Source organism: Hyperolius riggenbachi, chromosome 9 (assembly GCF_040937935.1).
Source record: "Hyperolius riggenbachi isolate aHypRig1 chromosome 9, aHypRig1.pri, whole genome shotgun sequence".
Classification (NCBI taxonomy): Eukaryota; Metazoa; Chordata; class Amphibia; order Anura; family Hyperoliidae; genus Hyperolius; species Hyperolius riggenbachi.
Window position 1 is genome coordinate 88053252 of NC_090654.1, and position 25298 is coordinate 88078549.

Genomic DNA, 25298 nt, shown 5'->3' on the forward strand with positions numbered 1-25298 from the left:
AAGCATAAGAAGTCCAGTTTGCAGTTTGACACAAGCCATGTTGGGGGACACGGTAAACATGTGGAACAAGGTGCTCTGGTCAGAGGAGACCAAAATGGAACTTTTGGTCCAAAATGCAAAACGCTATGTGTGGCAGAAAACTAACACTGCACATCACTCTGACCACACCATCCCCACTGTCAAATATGGTGGTGGCAGCATCATGCTCTGGGGGTGCTTCTCTTCAGCAGGGACAGAGAAGCTGGTCAGAGTTGATGGGAAGATGGATGGTGCCAAATACAGGGCAAACTTGGAAGAAAACCTCTTGGACTCTGCAAAAGACTTGAGACTGGGGCGGAGGTTCACCTTTCAGCAGGACAATGACCCTAAACATAAAGGCAGGGCAACAATGGAATGGTTTCAAACAAAACATAACTATGTATTAGAAAGGCCCATCCAAAGTCCAGATCTAAATCCAATGTAGAATCAGTGGCAAGATCTGAAAAAAGCTGTTCACACACGCTGTCCATCTAATCTGACTCCGGAGGACTCCAGGAGGACCCGCCTTACATCCTCCTTTTCCCGGCAACCTGGGCAAAATACTCATGGAGCCGTTCTCCCTCCTCCCTGCAGGCCAGAATCCTCTGCCGTTGGTCCTCAATCTGTACCTCCAGCTGTTGTTGCAGTTGCTCTATCTGCTGCTGAAAAGCAGCTTGTAGCTGCTGGAGGCGCGCTTCATATTCCACCCGCTGCTGCTGTACTTGTTGCTCAAGGGCAGCAACACGGGCGGTTAGTTCAGAAGCTGTAAAAAACAAGATGTACAAAATTACAAAATTACACTATACATGGACATTGTACAATAACGTTTAATAAAAGTCAAACCAGTACAGTGTGGTACTGTATTAGCCATAAAAACAAGGAGTTTTGAAACAGGATGATAGCATTTATTGGCTGTTTTTGAGAAAAATAACATGAGATTTTTCTAATTATAAAAAGGCTTCCTTGTACTTTTCCCTGACCAACACTGAAAACACGGCTTACAAACATTGACATTCACTGTATTAATGGGTGGCTTAAAGTCAGAAATGAGATTTAAAAAAGAGACAAAGTACATACATTGGATCATATCTGTACAACATGGTTAAAACCAGGACTCTTGTTTACAACTTCTCTTGCTGGTACAATGGCTTTTCAATATTACAATATTCTTTTTATTTTATTTTTAATTTTTCAATTCAATTTTTCTGTTATATGCTTGCGTTTGATGGTGTTTACTGTTTACTGTCACTATGCATTATTTTTTACTTGCATATGCTGGTTTGAAATGCCAGAATGCTCTTTAGTTTAAAATTAATGTGGCATATGACTACTAGCCCAGTTAGTATTTCAACTTGGAATTTCCAATAGTTACCCATCATCATCACCAGAGTGTACTTTACGTTACATGAAGGGAACTGTTTAACTTATCAATTTAGCCCAGAGGCCAGGAAAAGTGTTCTGAGTAACAGTTAAGACATGTAAAAATACATTAATGTTTGCCGAAAAATTATTCAACTCTGTATGTCAGTGTACATAAAGTGTGGTTTTCATTTTTAGTCAGGAACCAGTCCGCCGAAGGCATTTTAAAATCCGAAAGCTCACTGTTTACTCATGTCTAAGTTTGACAATGAATGGTATCATCCAGATTCAAAAACAAAACTCCTGGTTTTACCTAAAGTAAAGAAAGAGTAATGAAATATGACTGCCAAAAGTAGTGCCTTGCAATCCACCCAAAAAAATCAAACATGTATTAGAACTTGTTGTGGCTACAATGGATGTGAAATACCTTTATACTACCATTCCACACATGCATAGTACTGCAGCTTGTCAACATTTCTTCAAGTGATATGTTGCCCCATTATGTACATTTATTTATGGCCAAATTTGAATGAAGCTTCCTTTGAAGTTGTGAAATTAAAGCATGTCCTTACATTATATTTACAGATGATACACTAGTTTTACTATGGACATAATCACTGGCCGGAAGAAGTGTTCTAATTTGGAGGCAGGGTGATGTAGTGGTGGTTGGTGTGTTAGTGCTCTTGCTTTTCAACGATTCCAATCCCTTCAACATCGGGATGTAGTTCTTAAAGGGGGGACAGGCAAAAATGGCGCACAGCGCCAATAGTGTCAGAATGGCGCTGCATTACAACGATATTTAACGTTTTATATGTTCAATTTTTTTAGCAGGGATCGTGCTGGAGAGGCAGCGGGCTGGCAGCGGGGTCGGGCTGGAGAGGCAGCGGGCAGTAGGGGGTCGGGCTGGAGAGGCAGCGGGCAGTGGGCTGGCAGCGGTGTCAGGGTGGAGAGGCAGCGGGCTGGCAGCGGGGGTCGGGCTGAAGAGGCAGCGGGGTGGAGGGAGGATTACGCAGCATGTGTATATTGTGTATACATTACCTTGTCCCGGCCGGCGATCGTTCCTTCACTTCATAGCTTGCACGAGTTCTGCATCCAGCCAATCACCATGCGGAAACTGAAGCCGCATGGTGATTGGCTGGATGCAGAACTCGTGCAAGCTATGAAGTGAAGGAGCGATCGCCGGCCGGGACAAGGTAATGTATACACAATATACACATGCTGCGTAATCCTCCCTCCACCCCGCTGCCTCTTCAGCCCGACCCCCGCTGCCAGCCCGCTGCCTCTCCACCCTGACACCGCTGCCAGCCCACTGCCCGCTGCCTCTCCAGCCCGACCCCCGCTGCCAGCCCGACCCCCTCTGCTAGTTCCCTGCATTTTTCAATGGCGCACCATTCTGCTGTTTTATAAAACGCTATTTACCGTTTTAATGTATTTACATTAAAACGGTAAATAGCGTTTTATAATCGGCAGAACGGTGCGCCATTATTTCCTCCGCGCCATTTTTTACTGTATGCCTTAAAGGACCACGAGCGCAAAAAACAGTAGGCATTGAAAATCTGACATAACCGACAGATTTTGGGACAATCCATCTCCTCATAGGGTATTTCAAGGGTTTGCTTTGTTTTCAACTGCATTTCCTGAACAATAACATCTGATTAACTGAAAAATTAGCAAGAAACCAGCCGGCCACACTAATCACTTGAACAGTCCACTGTATTATGTCAGTGACATTTTGCAAATGTTCAGGAAATGCTGTTGCAAACAAAGAAATCCCTGAGAATCCCCCTTAAAAACATGGACTGGCCCAAAACCTGTCATCTGTCCCATTTTAACTGCCAACTTTGTTCAAGATAGTGGTCCTTTAAGTTTTTACTTCTGTCAGAAGCTATGCTCCTGGGAGCAAAGAGACCATCTTCCCAATACACAACTATCCAGGCTCTCTTGCTGGCATGGGAACACTTTATCAAATTCCCGCCTAAGTCGTCCCTGACTCATAGTCCTACCATCTCTTTAAATGCCCTTAAAATCCTCAGCCCCCATTTGAACCTATCCGCATGGGATAAAGTTAAAATCACCTCACTAAACCAACTGTCACAAGGCTCTCAGCTTAAAACATTTGAGGAATTACATAAAGAATTCCAATTACCATTCAACCAACTCTTTACCTACCATAGGATATATAGCCTGATCAAAAATAACACAATTAATATACCCCAGCTCAATAGTCATATCCTAATCCTAACAGCCATTAACAATAAAGGCCCCCCCCCCACACACACATTTTGGCCGGAGGTATCTCCACTTGGTATACGTCGATACTAGAAGTGAGTGATGCCTCACTGAAAAGATATGCTTTAGCCTGGTCCAATGACCTACAATCTAACATAACTGACCAGCATGTGCTCAGTCAGGACCACTTCTAAAAGCCTAAAACTCTCAAAGAACAACTCCCACTGTGAACTTTCACGTAAAGTTATTTTCAGGTGGTATCTGACCCCCAGAAGAATGGCCTCGTTCTCAGAGGATAACTCCCCCAACTGCTGGCATTGTAAGAACTCAGTGGGGACTCTACTCCACATGCTATGGGAGTGCCCTAATATTGCTCAGTTTTGGGACCATGTGGAACTCTTAGGGCTGGTTCAGATGGACGTTTGGAGGCGTTGCGTTCGTTGGCGTCGCGTTCAGCAGCGTTCGTGTGCGTTTGGATGCGGTCGCGTTTTTTCTTCCCCTAGGGGGACATTAGCCGTCGCGGTTAACCTCCCCTGGAAGCTACATGTAGCTTCCAGGGGCTCCTTGAACGCCAGGGAAAATCGGGACCCAAACGCCGCGTTTGTGTAAACGTGCTTGAAAGCTTGGTACAAACGCTCCCATTCACTTGAATGGGAGCGTTTAGCACCAAGCCCTGAACGCTGGCTGTAAACGCTCTGCAAACGTCCGTCTGAACCAGCCCTTAATTAATAGCTTTTTCCTTCCCTACTTACGTACGTCTATCAGCTAAATTAGCTTTACTCTTAGTAGGGCTAGAGGAGATCCCACTAAATTTGCAGCCCCAGGTTATGCATATCATTCTGTCGGCACTCTCCCAGATAACTAGCAATTGGAAATCGGCCGACTACCTATCTATTACCCAACTAATCTCCCTAGTAAACAGCAACCTGAATATGGAATATAAAATTAGACTAAGATCCTCAGTGGACCATAAGATCTTCACCCTTCCTAGTACCTGGTTGGAATACACTAACTAGAATCTCACTTCCAATATAGCTCCTGGTATACTATACACTATAAGTTAAGTAGGTAGTGTTACTTATGGTAGACTAGTCAGAACTCGTCCGTCCTTCCCACAGGTGTTGTACTTTATACTCACTACAGCTAGTGATGGGCGAACAGTGTTCGCCACTGTTCGGGTTCTGCAGAACATCACCCTGTTCGGGTGATGTTCGAGTTCGGCCGAACACCTGACGGTGCTCGGCCAAACCGTTCGGCCACATGGCCGAACTAAGAGCGCATGGCCGAACGTTCCCCGAACGTTCGGCTAGCGCTGTGATTGGCCGAACGGGTCACGTGGTTCGGGCCCGAACGCGCTCTGATTGGCCGAACGGTCACGTGGTTCGGGTAAATAAATACCCGAACCACGTCATATCTCCGCCATTTCTCTGTGGGTTTAGCTTTGGGTAGGCAGGCAGGGTAGTTCGCTCTCCAGCCACGCTAGCCAGGGTCCCCCCCAGTCATTGTGTGTCGCTGCTGGGAACAGTAGTACACCGCTCGCTCAGCCACACTATATAGCATTCTGTTTACTGCCACTCTGTGTACCTCGCTCAGCCACACTATATAGCATTCTGTTTACTGTTCTGTGTCTGCTGGGAATAGTAGTACACCGCTCGCTCAGCCACACTATATAGCATTCTGTTCACTGTTCTGTGTCTGCTGGGAATAGTGGTACACCGCTCGCTCAGCCACACTATATAGCATTCTGTTTACTGTTCTGTGTCTGCTGGGAATAGTGGTACACCGCTCGTTCAGCCACACTATATAGCATTCTGTTTACTGTTCTGTGTCTGCTGGGAATAGTGGTACACCGCTCGCTCACCCACACTATATAGCATTGTGTTTACTGTTCTGTGTCTGCTGGGAATAGTAGTACACCGCTCGCTCAGCCACACTATATAGCATTGTGTGTACTGCCACTCTGTGTACACGGCTCAGCCTGACTATATAGCATTGTGTGTACTGCCACTGTGCACCTCGCTCAGCCACGCTATATATAGCATTGTGTTTACTGCCACTCTGTGTACACCGCTCAGCCAGACTACATAGCATTGTGTGTACTGCCACTCTGTGTACACCGCTCAGCCAGACTCTATAGCATTGTGTGTACTGCCACTCTGTGTACACCGCTCAGCCAGACTATATAGCATTGTGTGTACTGCCACTCTGTGTACACCGCTCAGCCAGACTATATACCATTGTTTACTGACACTCTGTGTACACCGCTCAGCCAGACTATATACCATTGTTTACTGACACTCTGTGTACACCGCTCAGCCAGACTATATACCATTGTTTACTGACACTCTGTGTACACCGCTCAGCCAGACTATATACCATTGTTTACTGACACTCTGTGTACACCGCTCAGCCAGACTATATACCATTGTTTACTGACACTCTGTGTACACCGCTCAGCCAGACTATATACCATTGTTTACTGACACTCGGTGTACACCGCTCAGCCAGACTATATACCATTGTTTACTGACACTCTGTGTACACCGCTCAGCCAGACTATATACCATTGTTTACTGACACTCTGTGTACACCGCTCAGCCAGACTATATACCATTGTTTACTGACACTCTGTGTACACCGCTCAGCCAGACTATATACCATTGTTTACTGACACTCTGTGTACACCGCTCAGCCAGACTATATACCATTGTTTACTGACACTCTGTGTACACCGCTCAGCCAGACTATATACCATTGTTTACTGACACTCGGTGTACACCGCTCAGCCAGACTATATACCATTGTTTACTGACACTCTGTGTACACCGCTCAGCCAGACTATATACCATTGTTTACTGACACTCTGTGTACACCGCTCAGCCAGACTATATACCATTGTTTACTGACACTCTGTGTACACCGCTCAGCCAGACTATATACCATTGTTTACTGCCACTCTGTGTACATGGCTCAGCCAGACTATATAGCATTGTGTGTACTGCCACTCTGTGTACACCGCTCAGCCAGACTATATAGCATTGTTCACTGCCACTCTGTGTACACGGCTCAGCCAGACTATATAGCATTGCGTACTCTGCCAGTCAGTGTGTATATTGCTGGGATCAGTAATACTCCACTCACCGTCAACCACTATATGAGCTCACCATGAGTTCCTCAGAGACCTCCGCTGTGAGCAGCACTCCCAACAACAGCAACAGCCAACGCCCCACGCAAGCTATAACATCCACCCCAGCAGCCAGTGGTCAGCAGCAGCCCTCCCCGGAGGAGAACGTTGTGTCCATCGGTCCGGCGCCAGAGCGATTAATGAGGGCTGCCATTGAGGGGATGATGGGGCCTGATGTGGAGGAGGAGGTCGGGCTCAGGCCAGCATCCCAAGTTAATGTTGAGGACGATGAGGGGTCTGTGACTGTGTCTGGGGATGTTGGGGTGGCAGAGGTGGTGGGTGGGTCAGACTCAGGAGAAGAGTTGTATGATGAGGATGATGATCGGGACCATCTGTATGTGCCTCAGAGTCCGACCCCGGAAAACATGTTGTATCGTGTGTTTAGGTACTAAAATCTGCGTTCCCAGTAGTGTTGGGCGAACAGTGTTCGCCACTGTTCGGGTGCTGCAGAACATCACCCCGTTCGGGGTGACTATATAGCAGACTATATAGCATTGTGTTTACTGCCACTCTGTGTACACGGCTCAGCCACACTATATAGCATTGTGTTTACTGCCACTCTTTGTCTGCTGGGAACAGTAGTACACCGCTCACCCGCCACTGTATAGCATTGTGCTCTGTGTCGCTGCTGGCAATAGTGGTACACCGCTCACCCACCACTGTATAGCATTTCTGTACTGCCACTGTACTGCTGCCAGTCAGCGTGTACTGTAAGGATAAGTGAAATGAGGAAGAAATCCGGTGAAAGAGGGAGGGGCAAGGGAAGAGGTGTTTCCCCTGACGGTTGTGCTGGGGAGCTGTACTCCACGGCGGCGGCCCCCCACAATGACATATGACGAGTTTGAGGAGATGGAAGAGGAGGGTATGGACAATGTGGACATAGACCCAGATTTTGTTTGTGAACGAGAACATCGCCGTCGTAGCAGCAGCACAGATGAGTCTGTTGAAGAACCCACTGCTGCACGAGTTCGCCTTGTGCCACAAGGTAGGCGGCGCGCAATTTCAGGCACCACAAGCGTGGAAGTTCAAGTGAGAGGCAAAAGAGGCGCAAACAGAAATCGCCAGCAAGGCAGGTGCTCCAAATTCTGGGCTTTCTTTGAAGACTGCACTGAGGATGTTACCATGGCGATTTGCAAGGTGTGCAAGACCCGCCTGAGCAGGGGGAAAAGTATTAACAACCTCTCCACCACCAGCATGAGCCGCCACATGCTATCCAAACATCCCACTCTGTGGGCAAACGCGGCAGGACAGGGTACCACCAGCAACACTGCCTCCCTTGGGTTCACCAGACTCACCACCAGACCCGCCTCAGCAGCAGCAGTAGCCCAGCCATTGCGTGGTTCAAAACATTCCAAAAAATCAGATGACGCTGACACTGTCACTTTCCGGAGTAGTGCTCTTGAGGTCTCCCAGTGTTCATCAAACACAACAACCAACAGCCCTTCGTTGTGCAGCCCTACGGTTCAGTTGTCTGTCTCGGAGATGTTTGAGCGCAAGAGGAAATTGCCAGCAAATGACCCCCGGGCCGTGGCAGTAAGAGCCAGCATAGCCAAGCTTCTGGCCTGCGAAATGCTGCCATATCGAGTGGTGGAGACAAACAGCTTCAAGGGCATGATGTCAGTGGCCATCCCACGTTACGTGGTTCCCAGCCGCTACCACTTTGCGCGCTCTGCAGTGCCTGAGTTGCATGAGCACGTGGTCAGCAAAATAACCCGAAGCTTGAAGAATGCCGTTGCCTGCAAGGTTCACGTATCCGCCTCTCCACAGAAAATGCAGACCGTCTGACTCAAATTAAAATGAATCAATCCTGGATTGGAAATGACTACGCAACACTCCAGGACCCCAACCAAGTAACATGACCAATGAACATCTGGGATGGTTTAGCGTTTCCGGTCCCTGTTTATTGAACCTCTCATCTGTATTACATTTATGACTGCATGGCGGCAAAAAGCATTGCTGCTATATCCGCACGCTTTTTGTCCTCATGCAAGGCCTGGGTTGTTGTGTCTCAAAAAGCATGGCCTTCTCCTCCTGCGCCTGCTCCTGTTCCATCACGTGTGCTGCTGCTGCTGGGTTAGCGTTTCCGGTCCCTGTTTATGGAACCTCTCATCTGTATTACATTTATGACTGCATGGCGGCAAAAAGCATTGCTATATCCGCACGCTTTTTGTCCTCATGCAAGGCCTGGGTTGCGTCTCAAAAAGCGTGGCCTTCTCCTCCTGCGCCTCCTCCTGTTCCATCACGTGTGCTCTGTGCTGCTGCTGCTGCTGGGTTAGCGTTACCGGTCCCTGTTTATTGAACCTCTCATCTGTATTACATTTATGACTGCATGGCGGCAAAAAGCATTGCTATATCCGCACGCTTTTTGTCCTCATGCAAGGCCTGGGTTGCGTCTCAAAAAGCGTGGCCTTCTCCTCCTGCGCCTCCTCCTGTTCCATCACGTGTGCTCTGTGCTGCTGCTGCTGCTGGGTTAGCGTTACCGGTCCCTGTTTATTGAACCTCTCATCTGTATTACATTTATGACTGCATGGCGGCAAAAAGCATTGCTATATCCGCACGCTTCTTGTCCTCATGCAAGGCCTGGGTTGTTGTGTCTCAAAGCGTAGCCTTCTCCTCCTGCGCCTCCTCCTGTTCCATCATGTGTGCTCTGTGCTGCTGCTGCTGCTGCTGGGTTAGCGTTACCGGTCCCTGTTTATTGAACCTCTTATCTTTATTACATTTATGACTGCATGGCGGTAAAAAGCATGCTATCTGCACGCTTCTTGTCCTCATGCAAGGCCTGGGTTGTTGTGTCTCAAAGCGTGGCCTTCTCCTCCTGCGCCTCCTCCTGTTCCGTCACGTGTGCTCTGTGCTGCTGCTGCTGCTGGGTTAGCGTTACCGGTCCCTGTTTATTGAGCCTCTTCTCTTTATTACATTTATGACTGCATGGCGGCAAAAAGCATTGCTGCTATATCCGCACGCTTCTTGTCCTCATGCAAGGCCTGGGTTGTTGTGTCTCAAAAAGCGTGGCCTTCTCCTCCTGCGCCTCCTCCTGTTCCATCACGTGTGCTGCTGCTGCTGCTGGGTTAGCGTTACCGGTCCCTGTTTATTGAACCTCTTATCTTTATTACATTTATGACTGCATGGCGGTAAAAAGCATGCTATCCGCACGCTTCTTGTCCTCATGCAAGGCCTGGGTTGTTGTGTCTCAAAAAGCGTGGCCTTCTCCTCCTGCGCCTCCTCCTGTTCCATCACGTGTGCTGCTGCTGCTGCTGGGTTAGCGTTACCGGTCCCTGTTTATGGAACCTCTTCTCTTTATTACATTTATGACTGCCTGGCGGTAAAAACCATGTTACCTGTGCAAAGAAACATGACATTTTCAGCATTTAAAAGACAATTTTTCCTTTGAAACTTTACAATCAATTTTCTCAAAAACTATAAGCTCTTTTTGCTAAATTTTTTTCCCTCTTGTACCCACTCCCAAGGTGCACATACCCTGTAAATTTGGGGTATGTAGCATGTAAGGAGGCTTTACAAAGCACAAAAGTTCGGGTCCCCATTGACTTCCATTATGTTCGGAGTTCGGGTCGAACACCCGAACATCGCGGCCATGTTCGGCCTGTTCGGCCCGAACCCGAACATCTAGATGTTCGCCCAACACTAACTACAGCGACGAGCATTATGTAGACACTCTAGCACTGAAACAGGATCCCTGTAACCCTGTATCAAGGGCTAACCTTCGGGCCACTGAATTGATACAGTACATTGATGTCCGAGCCCTGGGGGTTACCTAGTATGGGTCAAGTTAAAACTCCCAGGCTGGACTAAGCGCATAGGAGTGCTTCATGTATTACCTCCCTCTGTTCTTCATGGGAATAAGACAGACCAGGGGTGTTATTCATAGAATAGTTTGCAAGTGTATTTGAATGTATGATGAATATTATGCAGTCAGCTGTTTTCATTACTATGGAACTCTGTATTTGAAATGTAATAAAAAATTATGATGAAGAAAATTATTTTTACTTCGGTCTGTATTGTTTTCCTCCTAGCACTCATTCTTCCGCCCACATCCAAAACATCTACAACTAGTATACTTGGCTTCCCCCTGAATAGACCCTAGAGTACAATACGATACATACACTACACAATGGCTCCAAATCAATAAGCTGCATCAAACACTTATTAATGTATTTTGTTCTACAACAATAAATTTCACTTACACTCAGCTGTTTCAATGGCACCACTTTCTGGCCTGCCGGAGGAAAGTTGCCGTGGCCGGCGTCTGCGCAATCGCACAGAGATAGAGGCTAAGATAAAAAGAAGACATGGTATCATTCACCTTTTTTTTTTTTTTTTTGGGACTGTAAAAAAAAAAAAAAATTATATTCTGTACAAAAAAAACATTATGTACTAATCTCCTAAGAGACGTAGCACTGTCATCTGATTAATGTTGCAACTTTGTTAAAAAAATACTTACATGCCACAGATCGGCTCCGGGAGCGCCTTCGCCCACGCTGCCGGCAGCGCCTTCGCCCACGCTGCCGGCTGCTACGGGGCCTTTGGCTGGTGCTGGGTCCAGCCTCATCATCAGCAGGGGGGGAGGCAGCAGCAGGATCCTCCTGAGTGGGGTCCACAATATTGCGGGAAGAGGGAGGAGCAGAGGCGGAACGGGCCCGCCTGCGTGCCTGAGACCGATCCACTAAAAAAGAATGTGAGATTGTTTTTAAAATTGTGAGTTACATACCCAATAGGAGAGACAATTTGTTAGACATGACAATCGTAAGGATTTCCAAGGTTGAAAACACGTACACATCACGCTACATATATGAAAAACACATTATTTACTTACATTCCCGAAGCTGGTCTTTAATTCTCCTCACCGCACATGGTGTCTTCGACTTGAAGTCGCTCCACATGGTCTGGATCTTCTTGACCGACCATGTGCGGTGGTATCGGGTCTCAAGGTCCCGCTGTAGCTGGTCCAGAATAGCCCTCTTCTCCTCCCTCTTCCTCTTATCGTAGGCCCCTCGTAACATTGTCTGAAAAAAAAAAAACAACAACAAAATTAATGATCCGCTAAAAGTAACCTTTACAATACCTACATCGCTTGCTATTGTACTAACATATGATAAGACTGATAAAAAGTCAATTTAATGTTCAATTGACTTATCATCAGCAGTCTTATCAACTCCTTGAACAATAGAAGTAGATTTTCGGTAAGTTAATCGAAATCAAAGTTATGAGAGCCTAAAGGCCAGTACAAACGCTACACGGGAGGCAACAACGGGTCTGTAGTCACCTCCCGCTGGTCAGATTTTCCGTGGACAGTCCGACGTGTCTACAGGCTGTCGGCTGACTGATAAGGCTCTTTCTGAGGTTCTGAGCAATCCGCCCGGCGGCCTTTACAGACCGCTGTTGAGTGTTGACTTGAGTGTGTGTATGGGGCGTACAGTTGTGTAGTCTGAACATTAAGCCCTTCAATTGCAAAGCTTCATGGTACTATTAAAGTAGCTACAGATGCAGCATGCATTACACAGTCAAGCAAAATAAATTGAAAGTCATGGATTAATACAGTGAAGAAAAAAATAAATAAACTTACTTTAATAATCAAATTCTTTTCCCGCTTCCGCAGGCGTGCAGCGGAGGCAGCAGAGGCTGACGTCCTGCTCCTCCCACCATCACCACCACCACTCCCACCGGCTTCAGCAGCATCTGCCATGTTCGTACAACTCTATGAATAATAACATTGCAAAATATCAAATATATTTTTTCACATACGAGAAATTATTTATGATCAAAACATGTATAATTGCAATGAGTTTGCTGTTTTGAGGCAAACACAGCGACATAGCGTTCTATACTCTGTACAATGACTATTGTGTAAATGGCTATCTAGTTACAAATCATCTGATTAATAGTAATACGGAAGTGGATATCTAATACTTTCATATACTTCTGAAGTGCTAGAAATTCCTGATGTACTTGCTAGGGAGCAGTAATGAATAAGAAAATTACCATTTTGGCGGAAGACAGCGCTGCTTCCGCCTCTGGGAACACGGAGAGAGCGTTGGTGTCATCTGGAGCTGGCAGCGTGCGGCGTTCTGGATTGTCCACGCTGCATAGGAGGAGCGTGGACAATCTAGGGCACATCTGCTACCAATCAGACTGCACTTTGTGGCCACATCTGCGACCAATCAGACTGCACTTTGTGGGCACAGCTGCGACCAATCTGACTGCACTTTGTGGGCACAGCTGCGACCAATTAGAATGCACTTAGTGGGCACATCTGCGACCAATCCGACTGCACTTTGAGGGCACATCTGCGACCAATCAGACTGCACTTTGTGGACACATCTGCAACCAATCAAACTGCACTTTGAGGGCACAGCTGCGACCAATCTGACTGCACTTTGTGGACACTTCTGCGAACAATAAGACTGCAATTTGTGGCCACATCTGCGACCAATCAGACTGCACTTAGTGGGCACAGCTGCTACCAATCAGACTGCACTTAGTGGGCAAAGCTGCAACCAATCAGACTGCACTTTGTGGACACATCTGCGACCAATCAGACTGCACTTTGTGGCACATCTGCAACCAATCAAACTGCACTTTGTGGACACATCTGCGACCAATCAGACTGCACTTTCTGGGCACATCTGCGACCAATCAGACTGCACTTTCTGGGCACAGCTGCGACCAATCTGACTGCACTTTGTGGACACTTCTGCGAACAATAAGACTGCAATTTGTGGCCACATCTGCGACCAATCAGACTGCACTTAGTGGGCACAGCTGCTACCAATCAGACTGCACTTAGTGGGCACAGCTGCGACCAATCAGACTGCACTTTGTGCACACATCTGCGACCAATCAGACTGCACTTTGTGGCACATCTGCAACCAATCAAACTGCACTTTGTGGACACATCTGCGACCAATCAGACTGCACTTTCTGGGCACATCTGCGACCAATCAGACTGCACTTTCTGGGCACATCTGCGACCAATCAAACTGCACTTTGTGGACACATCTGCGACCAATCAGACTGCACTTTGTGGACACATCTGCGACCAATCAGACTGCACTTTGTGGACACATCTGCGACCAATCAGACTGCACTTTGTGGACACATCTGCAACCAATCAAACTGCACTTTGAGGGCACAGCTGCGACCAATCTGACTGCACTTTGTGGACACTTCTGCGAACAATAAGACTGCAATTTGTGGCCACATCTGCGACCAATCAGACTGCACTTAGTGGGCACAGCTGCTACCAATCAGACTGCACTTAGTGGGCAAAGCTGCAACCAATCAGACTGCACTTTGTGGACACATCTGCGACCAATCAGACTGCACTTTGTGGCACATCTGCAACCAATCAAACTGCACTTTGTGGACACATCTGCGACCAATCAGACTGCACTTTCTGGGCACATCTGCGACCAATCAGACTGCACTTTCTGGGCACAGCTGCGACCAATCAAATTGCACTTTGTGGACACAGCTGCGAACAATAAGACTGCAATTTGTGGCCACATCTGCGACCAATCAGACTGCACTTAGTGGGCACAGCTGCGACCAATCAGACTGCACTTAGTGGGCAAAGCTGCGACCAATCAGACTGCACTTTGTGGACACATCTGCGACCAATCAGACTGCACTTTGTGGCACATCTGCAACCAATCAAACTGCACTTTGTGGACACATCTGCGACCAATCAGACTGCACTTTCTGGGCACATCTGCGACCAATCAGACTGCACTTTCTGGGCACAGCTGCGACCAATCTAATTGCACTTTGTGGACACAGCTGCGAACAATAAGACTGCAATTTGTGGCCACATCTGCGACCAATCAGACTGCACTTAGTGGGCACATCTGCTACCAATCAGACTGCACTTTGTGGCCACATCTGCGACCAATCAGACTGCACTTTGTGGGCACAGCTGCGACCAATCTGACTGCACTTTGTGGGCACAGCTGCGACCAATTAGAATGCACTTAGTGGGCACATCTGCGACCAATCCGACTGCACTTTGAGGGCACATCTGCGACCAATCAGACTGCACTTTGTGGACACATCTGCAACCAATCAAACTGCACTTTGAGGGCACAGCTGCGACCAATCTGACTGCACTTTGTGGACACTTCTGCGAACAATAAGACTGCAATTTGTGGCCACATCTGCGACCAATCAGACTGCACTTAGTGGGCACAGCTGCTACCAATCAGACTGCACTTAGTGGGCAAAGCTGCAACCAATCAGACTGCACTTTGTGGACACATCTGCGACCAATCAGACTGCACTTTGTGGCACATCTGCAACCAATCAAACTGCACTTTGTGGACACATCTGCGACCAATCAGACTGCACTTTCTGGGCACATCTGCGACCAATCAGACTGCACTTTCTGGGCACAGCTGCGACCAATCAAATTGCACTTTGTGGACACAGCTGCGAACAATAAGACTGCAATTTGTGGCCACATCTGCGACCAATCAGACTGCACTTAGTGGGCACAGCTGCGACCAATCAGACTGCACTTAGTGGGCAAAGCTGCGACCAATCAGACTGCACTTTGTGGACACATCTGCGACCAATCAGACTGCACTTTGTGGCACATCTGCAACCAATCAAACTGCACTTTGTGGACACATCTGCGACCAATCAGACTGCACTTTCTGGGCACATCTGCGACCAATCAGACTGCACTTTCTGGGCACAGCTGCGACCAATCAAATTGCACTTTGTGGACACAGCTGCGAACAATAAGACTGCAATTTGTGGCCACATCTGCGACCAATCAGACTGCACTTAGTGGGCACAGCTGCGACCAATCAGACTGCACTTAGTGGGCAAAGCTGCGACCAATCAGACTGCACTTTGTGGACACATCTGCGACCAATCAGACTGCACTTTGTGGCACATCTGCAACCAATCAAACTGCACTTTGTGGACACATCTGCGACCAATCAGACTGCACTTTCTGGGCACATCTGCGACCAATCAGACTGCACTTTCTGGGCACAGCTGCGACCAATCTGACTGCACTTTGTGGACACTTCTGCGAACAATAAGACTGCAATTTGTGGCCACATCTGCGACCAATCAGACTGCACTTAGTGGGCACAGCTGCGACCAATCAGACTGCACTTAGTGGGCAAAGCTGCGACCAATCAGACTGCACTTTGTGGACACATCTGCGACCAATCAGACTGCACTTTGTGGCACATCTGCAACCAATCAAACTGCACTTTGTGGACACATCTGCGACCAATCAGACTGCACTTTCTGGGCACAGCTGTGACCAATCAGACTGCACTTTGTGGACACAGCTGCGAACAATCAGACTGCACTTAGTGGGCAAAGCTGCGAACAATAAGACTGCACTTTGTGGCCAGATCTGCGACCAATCAGAATGCACTTTGTGGAAACATCTGCGACCAATCAGAATGCACTTTGTGGACACCTCTGCAACCAATCAGACTGCACTTTCTGGGCACAGCTGCGACCAATCAGACTGCACTTTCTGGGCACAGCTGCGACCAATCAGACTGCACTTTGTGCACACATCTGCGACCAATCAGACTGCACTTTCTGGGCACATCTGCGACCAATCAAACTGCACTTTGTGGACACATCTGCGACCAATCAGACTGCACTTTGTGGACACATCTGCGACCAATCAGACTGCACTTTGTGGACACATCTGCGACCAATCAGACTGCACTTTGTGGACACATCTGCAACCAATCAAACTGCACTTTGAGGGCACAGCTGCGACCAATCTGACTGCACTTTGTGGACACTTCTGCGAACAATAAGACTGCAATTTGTGGCCACATCTGCGACCAATCAGACTGCACTTAGTGGGCACAGCTGCTACCAATCAGACTGCACTTAGTGGGCAAAGCTGCAACCAATCAGACTGCACTTTGTGGACACATCTGCGACCAATCAGACTGCACTTTGTGGCACATCTGCAACCAATCAAACTGCACTTTGTGGACACATCTGCGACCAATCAGACTGCACTTTCTGGGCACATCTGCGACCAATCAGACTGCACTTTCTGGGCACAGCTGCGACCAATCAAATTGCACTTTGTGGACACAGCTGCGAACAATAAGACTGCAATTTGTGGCCACATCTGCGACCAATCAGACTGCACTTAGTGGGCACAGCTGCGACCAATCAGACTGCACTTAGTGGGCAAAGCTGCGACCAATCAGACTGCACTTTGTGGACACATCTGCGACCAATCAGACTGCACTTTGTGGCACATCTGCAACCAATCAAACTGCACTTTGTGGACACATCTGCGACCAATCAGACTGCACTTTCTGGGCACATCTGCGACCAATCAGACTGCACTTTCTGGGCACAGCTGCGACCAATCTGACTGCACTTTGTGGACACTTCTGCGAACAATAAGACTGCAATTTGTGGCCACATCTGCGACCAATCAGACTGCACTTAGTGGGCACAGCTGCGACCAATCAGACTGCACTTAGTGGGCAAAGCTGCAACCAATCAGACTGCACTTTGTGGACACATCTGCGACCAATCAGACTGCACTTTGTGGCACATCTGCAACCAATCAAACTGCACTTTGTGGACACATCTGCGACCAATCAGACTGCACTTTCTGGGCACAGCTGTGACCAATCAGACTGCACTTTGTGGACACAGCTGCGAACAATCAGACTGCACTTAGTGGGCAAAGCTGCGAACAATAAGACTGCACTTTGTGGCCAGATCTGCGACCAATCAGAATGCACTTTGTGGACACATCTGCGACCAATCAGAATGCACTTTGTGGACACCTCTGCAACCAATCAGACTGCACTTTCTGGGCACAGCTGCGACCAATCAGACTGCACTTTCTGGGCACAGCTGCGACCAATCAGACTGCACTTTGTGCACACATCTGCGACCAATCAGACTGCACTTTGTGGCACATCTGCAACCAATCAAACTGCACTTTGTGGACACATCTGCGACCAATCAGACTGCACTTTCTGGGCACATCTGCGACCAATCAGACTGCACTTTCTGGGCACAGCTGCGACCAATCTGACTGCACTTTGTGGACACTTCTGCGAACAATAAGACTGCAATTTGTGGCCACATCTGCGACCAATCAGACTGCACTTAGTGGGCACAGCTGCGACCAATCAGACTGCACTTAGTGGGCAAAGCTGCAACCAATCAGACTGCACTTTGTGGACACATCTGCGACCAATCAGACTGCACTTTGTGGCACATCTGCAACCAATCAAACTGCACTTTGTGGACACATCTGCGACCAATCAGACTGCACTTTCTGGGCACAGCTGTGACCAATCAGACTGCACTTTGTGGACACAGCTGCGAACAATCAGACTGCACTTAGTGGGCAAAGCTGCGAACAATAAGACTGCACTTTGTGGCCAGATCTGCGACCAATCAGAATGCACTTTGTGGACACATCTGCGACCAATCAGAATGCACTTTGTGGACACCTCTGCAACCAATCAGACTGCACTTTCTGGGCACAGCTGCGACCAATCAGACTGCACTTTCTGGGCACAGCTGCGACCAATCAGACTGCACTTTGTGCACACATCTGCGACCAATCAGACTGCACTTTGTGGCACATCTGCAACCAATCAAACTGCACTTTGTGGACACATCTGCGACCAATCAGACTGCACTTTCTGGGCACATCTGCGACCAATCAGACTGCACTTTCTGGGCACAGCTGCGACCAATCAGACTGCACTTTGTGGGCACAGCTGCGACCAATCAGACTGCACTTTGTGGGCACAGCTGCGACCAATCAGAATGCACTTTATGGACACATCTGCGACCAATCGGACTTTACTTTGTGGGCACATCTGCGACCAATCAGACTGCACTTTGTGGGCACAGCTGCGACTAATCAGTCTGCACTTTGTTCCAACATTTCAGCATACCCGACAAAATAGCATACAAATGAAATTGAACACGTGCAAAGTCATGCAAGTCATACATTAACCCCATAATGCCCATCAGCAGCACTAACCCTTGCAACCCAATTTAGATTCCTGGGTCCAACTCCTAACACTGGCCCTCCTCCACCATGTGGTCTGGAATAAAAACCGCGCTACATGCCCACGAAGGTAACTTCATGCACAGAAAGTGCATGCCACAAATCTCCATCAAATGCAACATGATGCTATCCTATTCCTAATCAAATGACTGACAGGTCAGTGTCAAACACACAAATATGGTAACTTGTTTTTCTAACCTAAAAAAAAGGAATAATTGCATTCATCATTAAACATAATAAACATCTATGTAAACAAATATATGTACATATTATTCACTTACCTCAATAGCAGGTGCAATCTGCTCCTCCAGGTCTCTCTGCCTCACCAGACTCCACAACAAGTTCCTGGAAGTGAGCAAACCACGGAATTCCTCCAGGGATCCGCCCCCCAGTGTATCATTGAAAAAAAAAAACGGAATTCCGGAAAAATGGGCGGAAACTGACGAAAGCACGCTGTTATCACAAATTTAAACCATACACAAAAACTTTATTCAATGAGCAAAAAGACGGAATGAACAACGCTAACGTAATTTACGGAAGTCCGTAATAAAAATACGGAAACATACACTCGGAAAATTCCGGAATATAGCCGGAATACCGTGGAAACCCTCCGGAATACCGCGGAAACCATCCGGAATACCGCGGAATGACCCGGTAACGGAATTCCGGAGCGGCGGTATGCGGAATTTACCGCGGTACACGGATTTGCAATTCCGAGCAACCCTAATCGGAAATCTGAATGAGCATCCCCGAGTTAGTGGCCACCTGTAGCCGTATTGTATGGACATGTGTGTCTTCCGGAGCAACCAATTGTTTTGACACAATTGACCATTTCTGGGTAATGAAAGTAATTGATTAGCTCAAGGTCTGTGGTGCTTTGATTATTTGATCTGTTCAATGTCTTTTGAACCATGACCCCTGCTATTGTCAGAGGTGTAGATAAGATATTTGCTGAGGAGTGCGGTTTTTGCATAAGTAAATGACCATTACCTGACCCCTTCTGCAGGGATATAGGTGAGAGCTCACAGGACACCTGTACAGCTCAGAGCAGCAGCAACAACCACAGGATCCCAACATGAAGGTGGCCCTTACTTTACTGATCCTGGGAGTGATGCTTCTCCAAGGTAAATGAATGGTTTCTCATGATTTGCTTCTTGGGCCATGTTAGAATTGTTTATACGATTTCCATAGCAAACCTAAAATTGCCCATGCAGACAATATTTTAATCTCTGCCATAGTCTCTAGAGTTCCTATCATAGTCTAAAACTGGCCATTCTCTTAAGGTACCCATACATCTAGCGACTTGGCAGCTAATTGACTATCCCATTCAACAATTATTATCAAACCGGATAAAAATCAGTGCCGCCAAGTGCGTGCCTGATCAGACATGCTGCAAGATATAGTTGATCGAGTGCGCAGGGTAACGGCGAGCAATATGGAGACAAGCAACAAAAGCGACTTAACCCCAGTGCTGTTTCTCCAGTGTATAAAGGTACATGTATGTGTGCAGTTATACATTACCTGTCCTGTGTCACGCCACTAGTGCCATTAGTACAGCGCTAATGGAAGAGCGGTAGATTAGGAAGATGGGCGGGCACCGTGACACAGGACAGTTAATGTACAAATACATATACATTAATACACTATGGAAAAACCGGCTAGCCGGCAGACTCAGCCAGTTCAGCACAAAATTAATCGGGAATAGGCCTGTAGTGTATGGGCAGCTGACGGAACACTTCCCCTCCCCCCCACGCTGTCCACCCTAATGTTCCATGTTCCCCACCCCATGCCCAGTGCTCTATACATTACCGCTCCACCTCTGCCACTTGTCTGCTGCTGCCTCTGGGCACCTCCATCCATACACACGCTCTACGTGGTTGCCAGAGTAGCACAGGTGTATGTGTGACATCCCACTCGCACCCTGTGCACGCCAGCTACATGTGGGGAATGTGTACGGATGGAGTATAGCGCACGGAGGCAGTGCTGGACGTGGAGAGGCAATGTATAATGCACTAATCACTGGGGACGAACATCCAACATTAGGGGGGCCGCATATGGGGGTTTTGTCGCTTTCATCGCTGGCCCCGATATTGATCACCGTTACCACCGTGTACCCAACTGGCCATGATGACCTGACATCTTGCAGCATATCCAACCTTTTAATGCACTCAATTTCAGGTAGAAATCATCGATCAGACATGCACTTGGCAGCACCTATTTCCATCTGATTAATTATAACAATCAAATCGGATGGTCGATCATCCACCAACTTTCATTTTATTTTATTCTACATATACCGGGGCATTGCTATCCCCAAATATCAGTGTCATGTGCCCCAGAACTATTCTGGGGTGCCCCGGATGTGCCCCTGGCAGGGTCAGCTGTGGTGCCTCCATGGTGGGCATGCTGGGAGCTGTGGTGCATCAATCGGGGGTATGCTGGGTGCTGTGGTGCCTCTATGTGTGCATACTGGGTGCTGTGATGCCTTTATAAGGGGAATGCAAGCAGTTGTGGTTTTTCTATGGAGACATGCTGGGAGTTGTGGTGCCTCACCTGCTTACCTAAGTAGAGGGATAGTTCAGAGGCTACTCTCCTGGCAACGACCATTGCTGCGTGTATGAGCATAGCCATACTGCGCCTGCCTGAGTACGGCTACGCCTGCGCCCTGCTTGTATACCTATGGTGTTGTGTCACGGTACTCTCCCAGTCACCATTCGTGTCTATGAGACAGGCCACAGTACTCACAGTACAACACGATGTGATGGAAGTTGTTCAGATGACGCTGAGGCTTCAGTGCGTTGTGGTGCGTAGCACTGCATGGTGCATGACTCTATAGGAGTCAATGGCATGGCGCATGGCTCTGTGGGAGTCAATGTTACCGCAAACTATCTTTAAAGATGGTAGCAATGTGCATGTACATATAGCCAAATTCACGTGACCCACTTCCTGTCCTCAATCCTGATTTTTCTGATGTCTGACGCCACTAGGTTAGATGTTCGGGGGCAGGGTAATGGTGATTTCTCTGTCAGTGCAGTCTGCCACAGGGAGCAATATGTATGTAATGGTGCTGTGTGCTGCAGTATGCTCTCATGCCGCGCACAAATCGCACCGCATCAAGGGCTCGATTCACTAGACTGTGATAACTCAAATATCACACCTTATCAAAGATATCATACCTTATGAAAAGATATCACACCTTATCAAAGTTCATACGCCTTATCAGAGTAGCATAGCGAGCGCTACGAACCCACAAGGGCTCAGGGCAGGACGAGTGCCATTGCCAATTAGCAGGCATACGTTTGTAGCGCTCGCTATGCTACTCTGATAAGGTGTGTACACTTTTTTAAGGTGTGATATCTTTTCATAAGGTGTGATAACTTTGATAAGGTGTGATATCTTTTCATAAGGTGCGATATTTGAGTTATCACGGTTTAGTGAATCAAGCCCCATGTGTGAAAGGGGTCTCAAACTGAGCACTTTTCCCTTGTAACTCTATATACCTTTTTATCATACTTCAGTTTTCTCTGCCTCACTAAACACAATGGGCCATATCCTATTCAAGGTGATAAGTAGCTTGCAGATGCGAGCTACTTATCACCTTGCCACGGCGCGAGGATTACCGGCAAATCCTATTGCCTATACCCTTCGCGCGATGGCCGATCATTAGGGAGCATTACTCAGGCGAAAGCCTGAGCGATGCTCCCTATTACTGGGCAATGGGGAGTGAGGTTTACGTTGTGGTGCTGTCCTTCAGCACCACGTCCTCATTCCCCACAAATGTACAGTATATCATTTACTGTGATCCATCCATTTATATCTATCACATCCTCGATGCATGCACCTTATGTTTATTGATTGCACTATGAGCATATGCCATGTGTCTCTCATTCACCACATTATTTATTCCATGCACAATCCCCTCCTATTCATGTGCACTGCACTTTCATGACTACAGGCATTTGCCAATTTGCTTTATTTGACCCGGGTCTCCATCTCACCTCTGGGTCTCTTTTTTGAACCTCATGGCTGAGCGCATAGGCAGCACAGGTAATTAACTTATCAATGGTGGTACGGCGTTATTTGTAATTTGTTTAACATTATCATGTGTTTAAACAATCTTGTTGGTTTTTAATTGTTTTTAATTGTGTTTTGCTGTGGTTAAATAAAATCACAATTTGTATATTTCTACATGGTGGTGCAGTGTTTATGTACATGCTGCTTTTCTTTCTTTTTTGCTTTGCCCCCCACGTAGCTCTGCCGGGCACCCCATCATTATGCATACCGCCGCTGATCACCCCTCTCACGCCTCTCGCTGCAAATTCCGTCGCGTAATTACAGTGTATCTAACAGTGTAATTACTGTGCGCATAGGAGCCTGGGCAAAGCATTTTTGAATCTGCAGCCAGGGCTCCCCATTGGTCCGCTGTCTGAACCAATAAAATGACTCAGACAGTGAACCAATGGGGAGCCCCGGTTGCAGATTCAAAGATGCTTTGCCCGGGCTCCTTTGCGCACAGTAATTACAGTGTTAGATACACTGTAATTACACAACTGAATTTGTGGCTACAGGCGTCGAGTGATAAGCGGCAGTATGCAAAATGACAGGGGTGCCTGGCAGAGCTATGTGGGGGGCTTCTAAGGTATGCAGTGACCCGACGGGGAGCTCTGGGGGTCTCCTTATTAAAGGAGACCCCCAGATGCAGCAGCGACGACGTGCGTTAGCTGGTTTAGATCTGCTTTTTGCAGGTCTAAGCTAACGCTCCTGTCTGCCGGGAAGCATTGCAAGGGGTAACTGGATACTGTGTTAAGAACTCGCTGGGCGATTATATCGCCCAAGCGAGTTCTGTTTGGCCGGGGGGGGGGGTGTCTTAATAACATTAGGGGATGCCCCATCGCCTAAGCTAAGAACTCGCCAGTGCTTAGCGCTGGTGAGTTCAGCTATAGGATTACCTTGTACTCATACTGTGCTGTGTGATCTCCATGCTCCCCTCCAGTGACTAACCATTACATTGTACTCATACTGTGCTGTGTGATCTCCATGCTCCCCTCCAGTGACTAAGCATTGCCTTGTACTCATACTGTGCTGTGTGATCTGGTTTTCTTGTATTCCTGTATTGTCATATTGCTGTTTGTCACCCCTAAATATTGTCTGTAACCTAAATTAATGTCCAGCGCTGCGTAATATGTTGGCGCTTTATAAATACAACAAATAAATAAATAAATAAATAAATATAGGATATGGCCCCATGTGTGCCATTACAGGAGAGGCTCTGAATAGTGTTGGGCGAACAGTGTTCGCCACTGTTCGGGTTCTGCAGAACATCACCCTGTTCGGGTGATGTTCGAGTTCGGCCGAACACCTGATGGTGTTCGGCCAAACCGTTCGGCCACATGGCCGAACTAAGAGCGCATGGCCGAACGTTCCCTGAACGTTCGGCTAGCGCTGTGATTGGCCGAACGGGTCACGTGGTTCGGACCCGAACGCACTCTGATTGGCCGAACTGTCACGTGGTTCGGGTACATAAATACCCGAACCACGTCATATCTCCACCATTTGTCTGTGGGTTTAGCTTTGGGTAGGCAGGCAGGGTGGTTCGCGCTCCAGCCACGCTAGCCAGGGTCCCCCCAGTCATTGTGTCGCTGCTGGGAATAGTAGTACACCGCTCGCTCAGCCACACTATATAGCATTGTGTTTACTGCCACTCTGTGTACCTCGCTCAGCCACACTATATAGCATTCTGTTTACTGCCACTCTGTGTCTGCTGGGAATAGTAGTACACCGCTCGCTCAGCCACACTATATAGCATTCTGTTTACTGCCACTCTGTGTACCTCGCTCAGCCACACTATATAGCATTCTGTTTACTGCCACTCTGTGTCTGCTGGGAATAGTAGTACACCGCTCGCTCAGTCACACTATATAGCATTGTGTTTACTGCCACTCTGTGTCTGCTGGGAACAGTACTACACCGCTCGCTCAGCCACACTATATAGCATTGTGTTTACTGCCACTCTGTGTCTGCTGGGAACAGTACTACACAGCTTTCTCAGCCACACTATATAGCATTGTGTTTACTGCCACTCTGTGTACCTTGCTCAGCCACACTATATAGCATTGTGTTTACTGCCACTCTGTGTCTGCTGGGAACAGTAGTACACCGCTCGCTCAGCCACACTATATAGCATTGTGTTTACTGCCACTCTGTGTACCTCGCTCAGCCACACTATATAGCATTCTGTTTACTGCCACTCTGTGTCTGCTGGGAATAGTAGTACACCGCTCGCTCAGCCACACTATATAGCATTCTGTTTACTGTTTATGGAACCTCTCATCTTTATTACATTTATGACTGCATGGCGGTAAAAAGCATGCTATCCGCACGCTTCTTGTCCTCATGCAAGGCCTGGGTTGTTGTGTCTCAAAGCGTGGCCTTCTCCTCCTGCGCCTCCTCCTG

At 47.7% G+C, this 25298-nt stretch overlaps 1 protein-coding gene across 1 annotated transcript; it reads right to left on the reverse strand.

Moving 5' to 3' along the window:
* Positions 1–545: 545 nt before the first annotated feature.
* LOC137533455 (trichoplein keratin filament-binding protein-like) lies at positions 546–12488 on the reverse strand. The gene is made up of 5 exons (XM_068254841.1): positions 12369–12488; positions 11619–11808; positions 11247–11468; positions 10990–11076; positions 546–781 (listed from the first exon to the last, which is right to left on the reverse strand). The coding sequence occupies exons 1-5, from the start codon at positions 12486–12488 to the stop codon at positions 546–548; spliced, it is 855 nt and encodes a 284-aa protein (XP_068110942.1).
* Positions 12489–25298: the final 12810 nt, after the last annotated feature.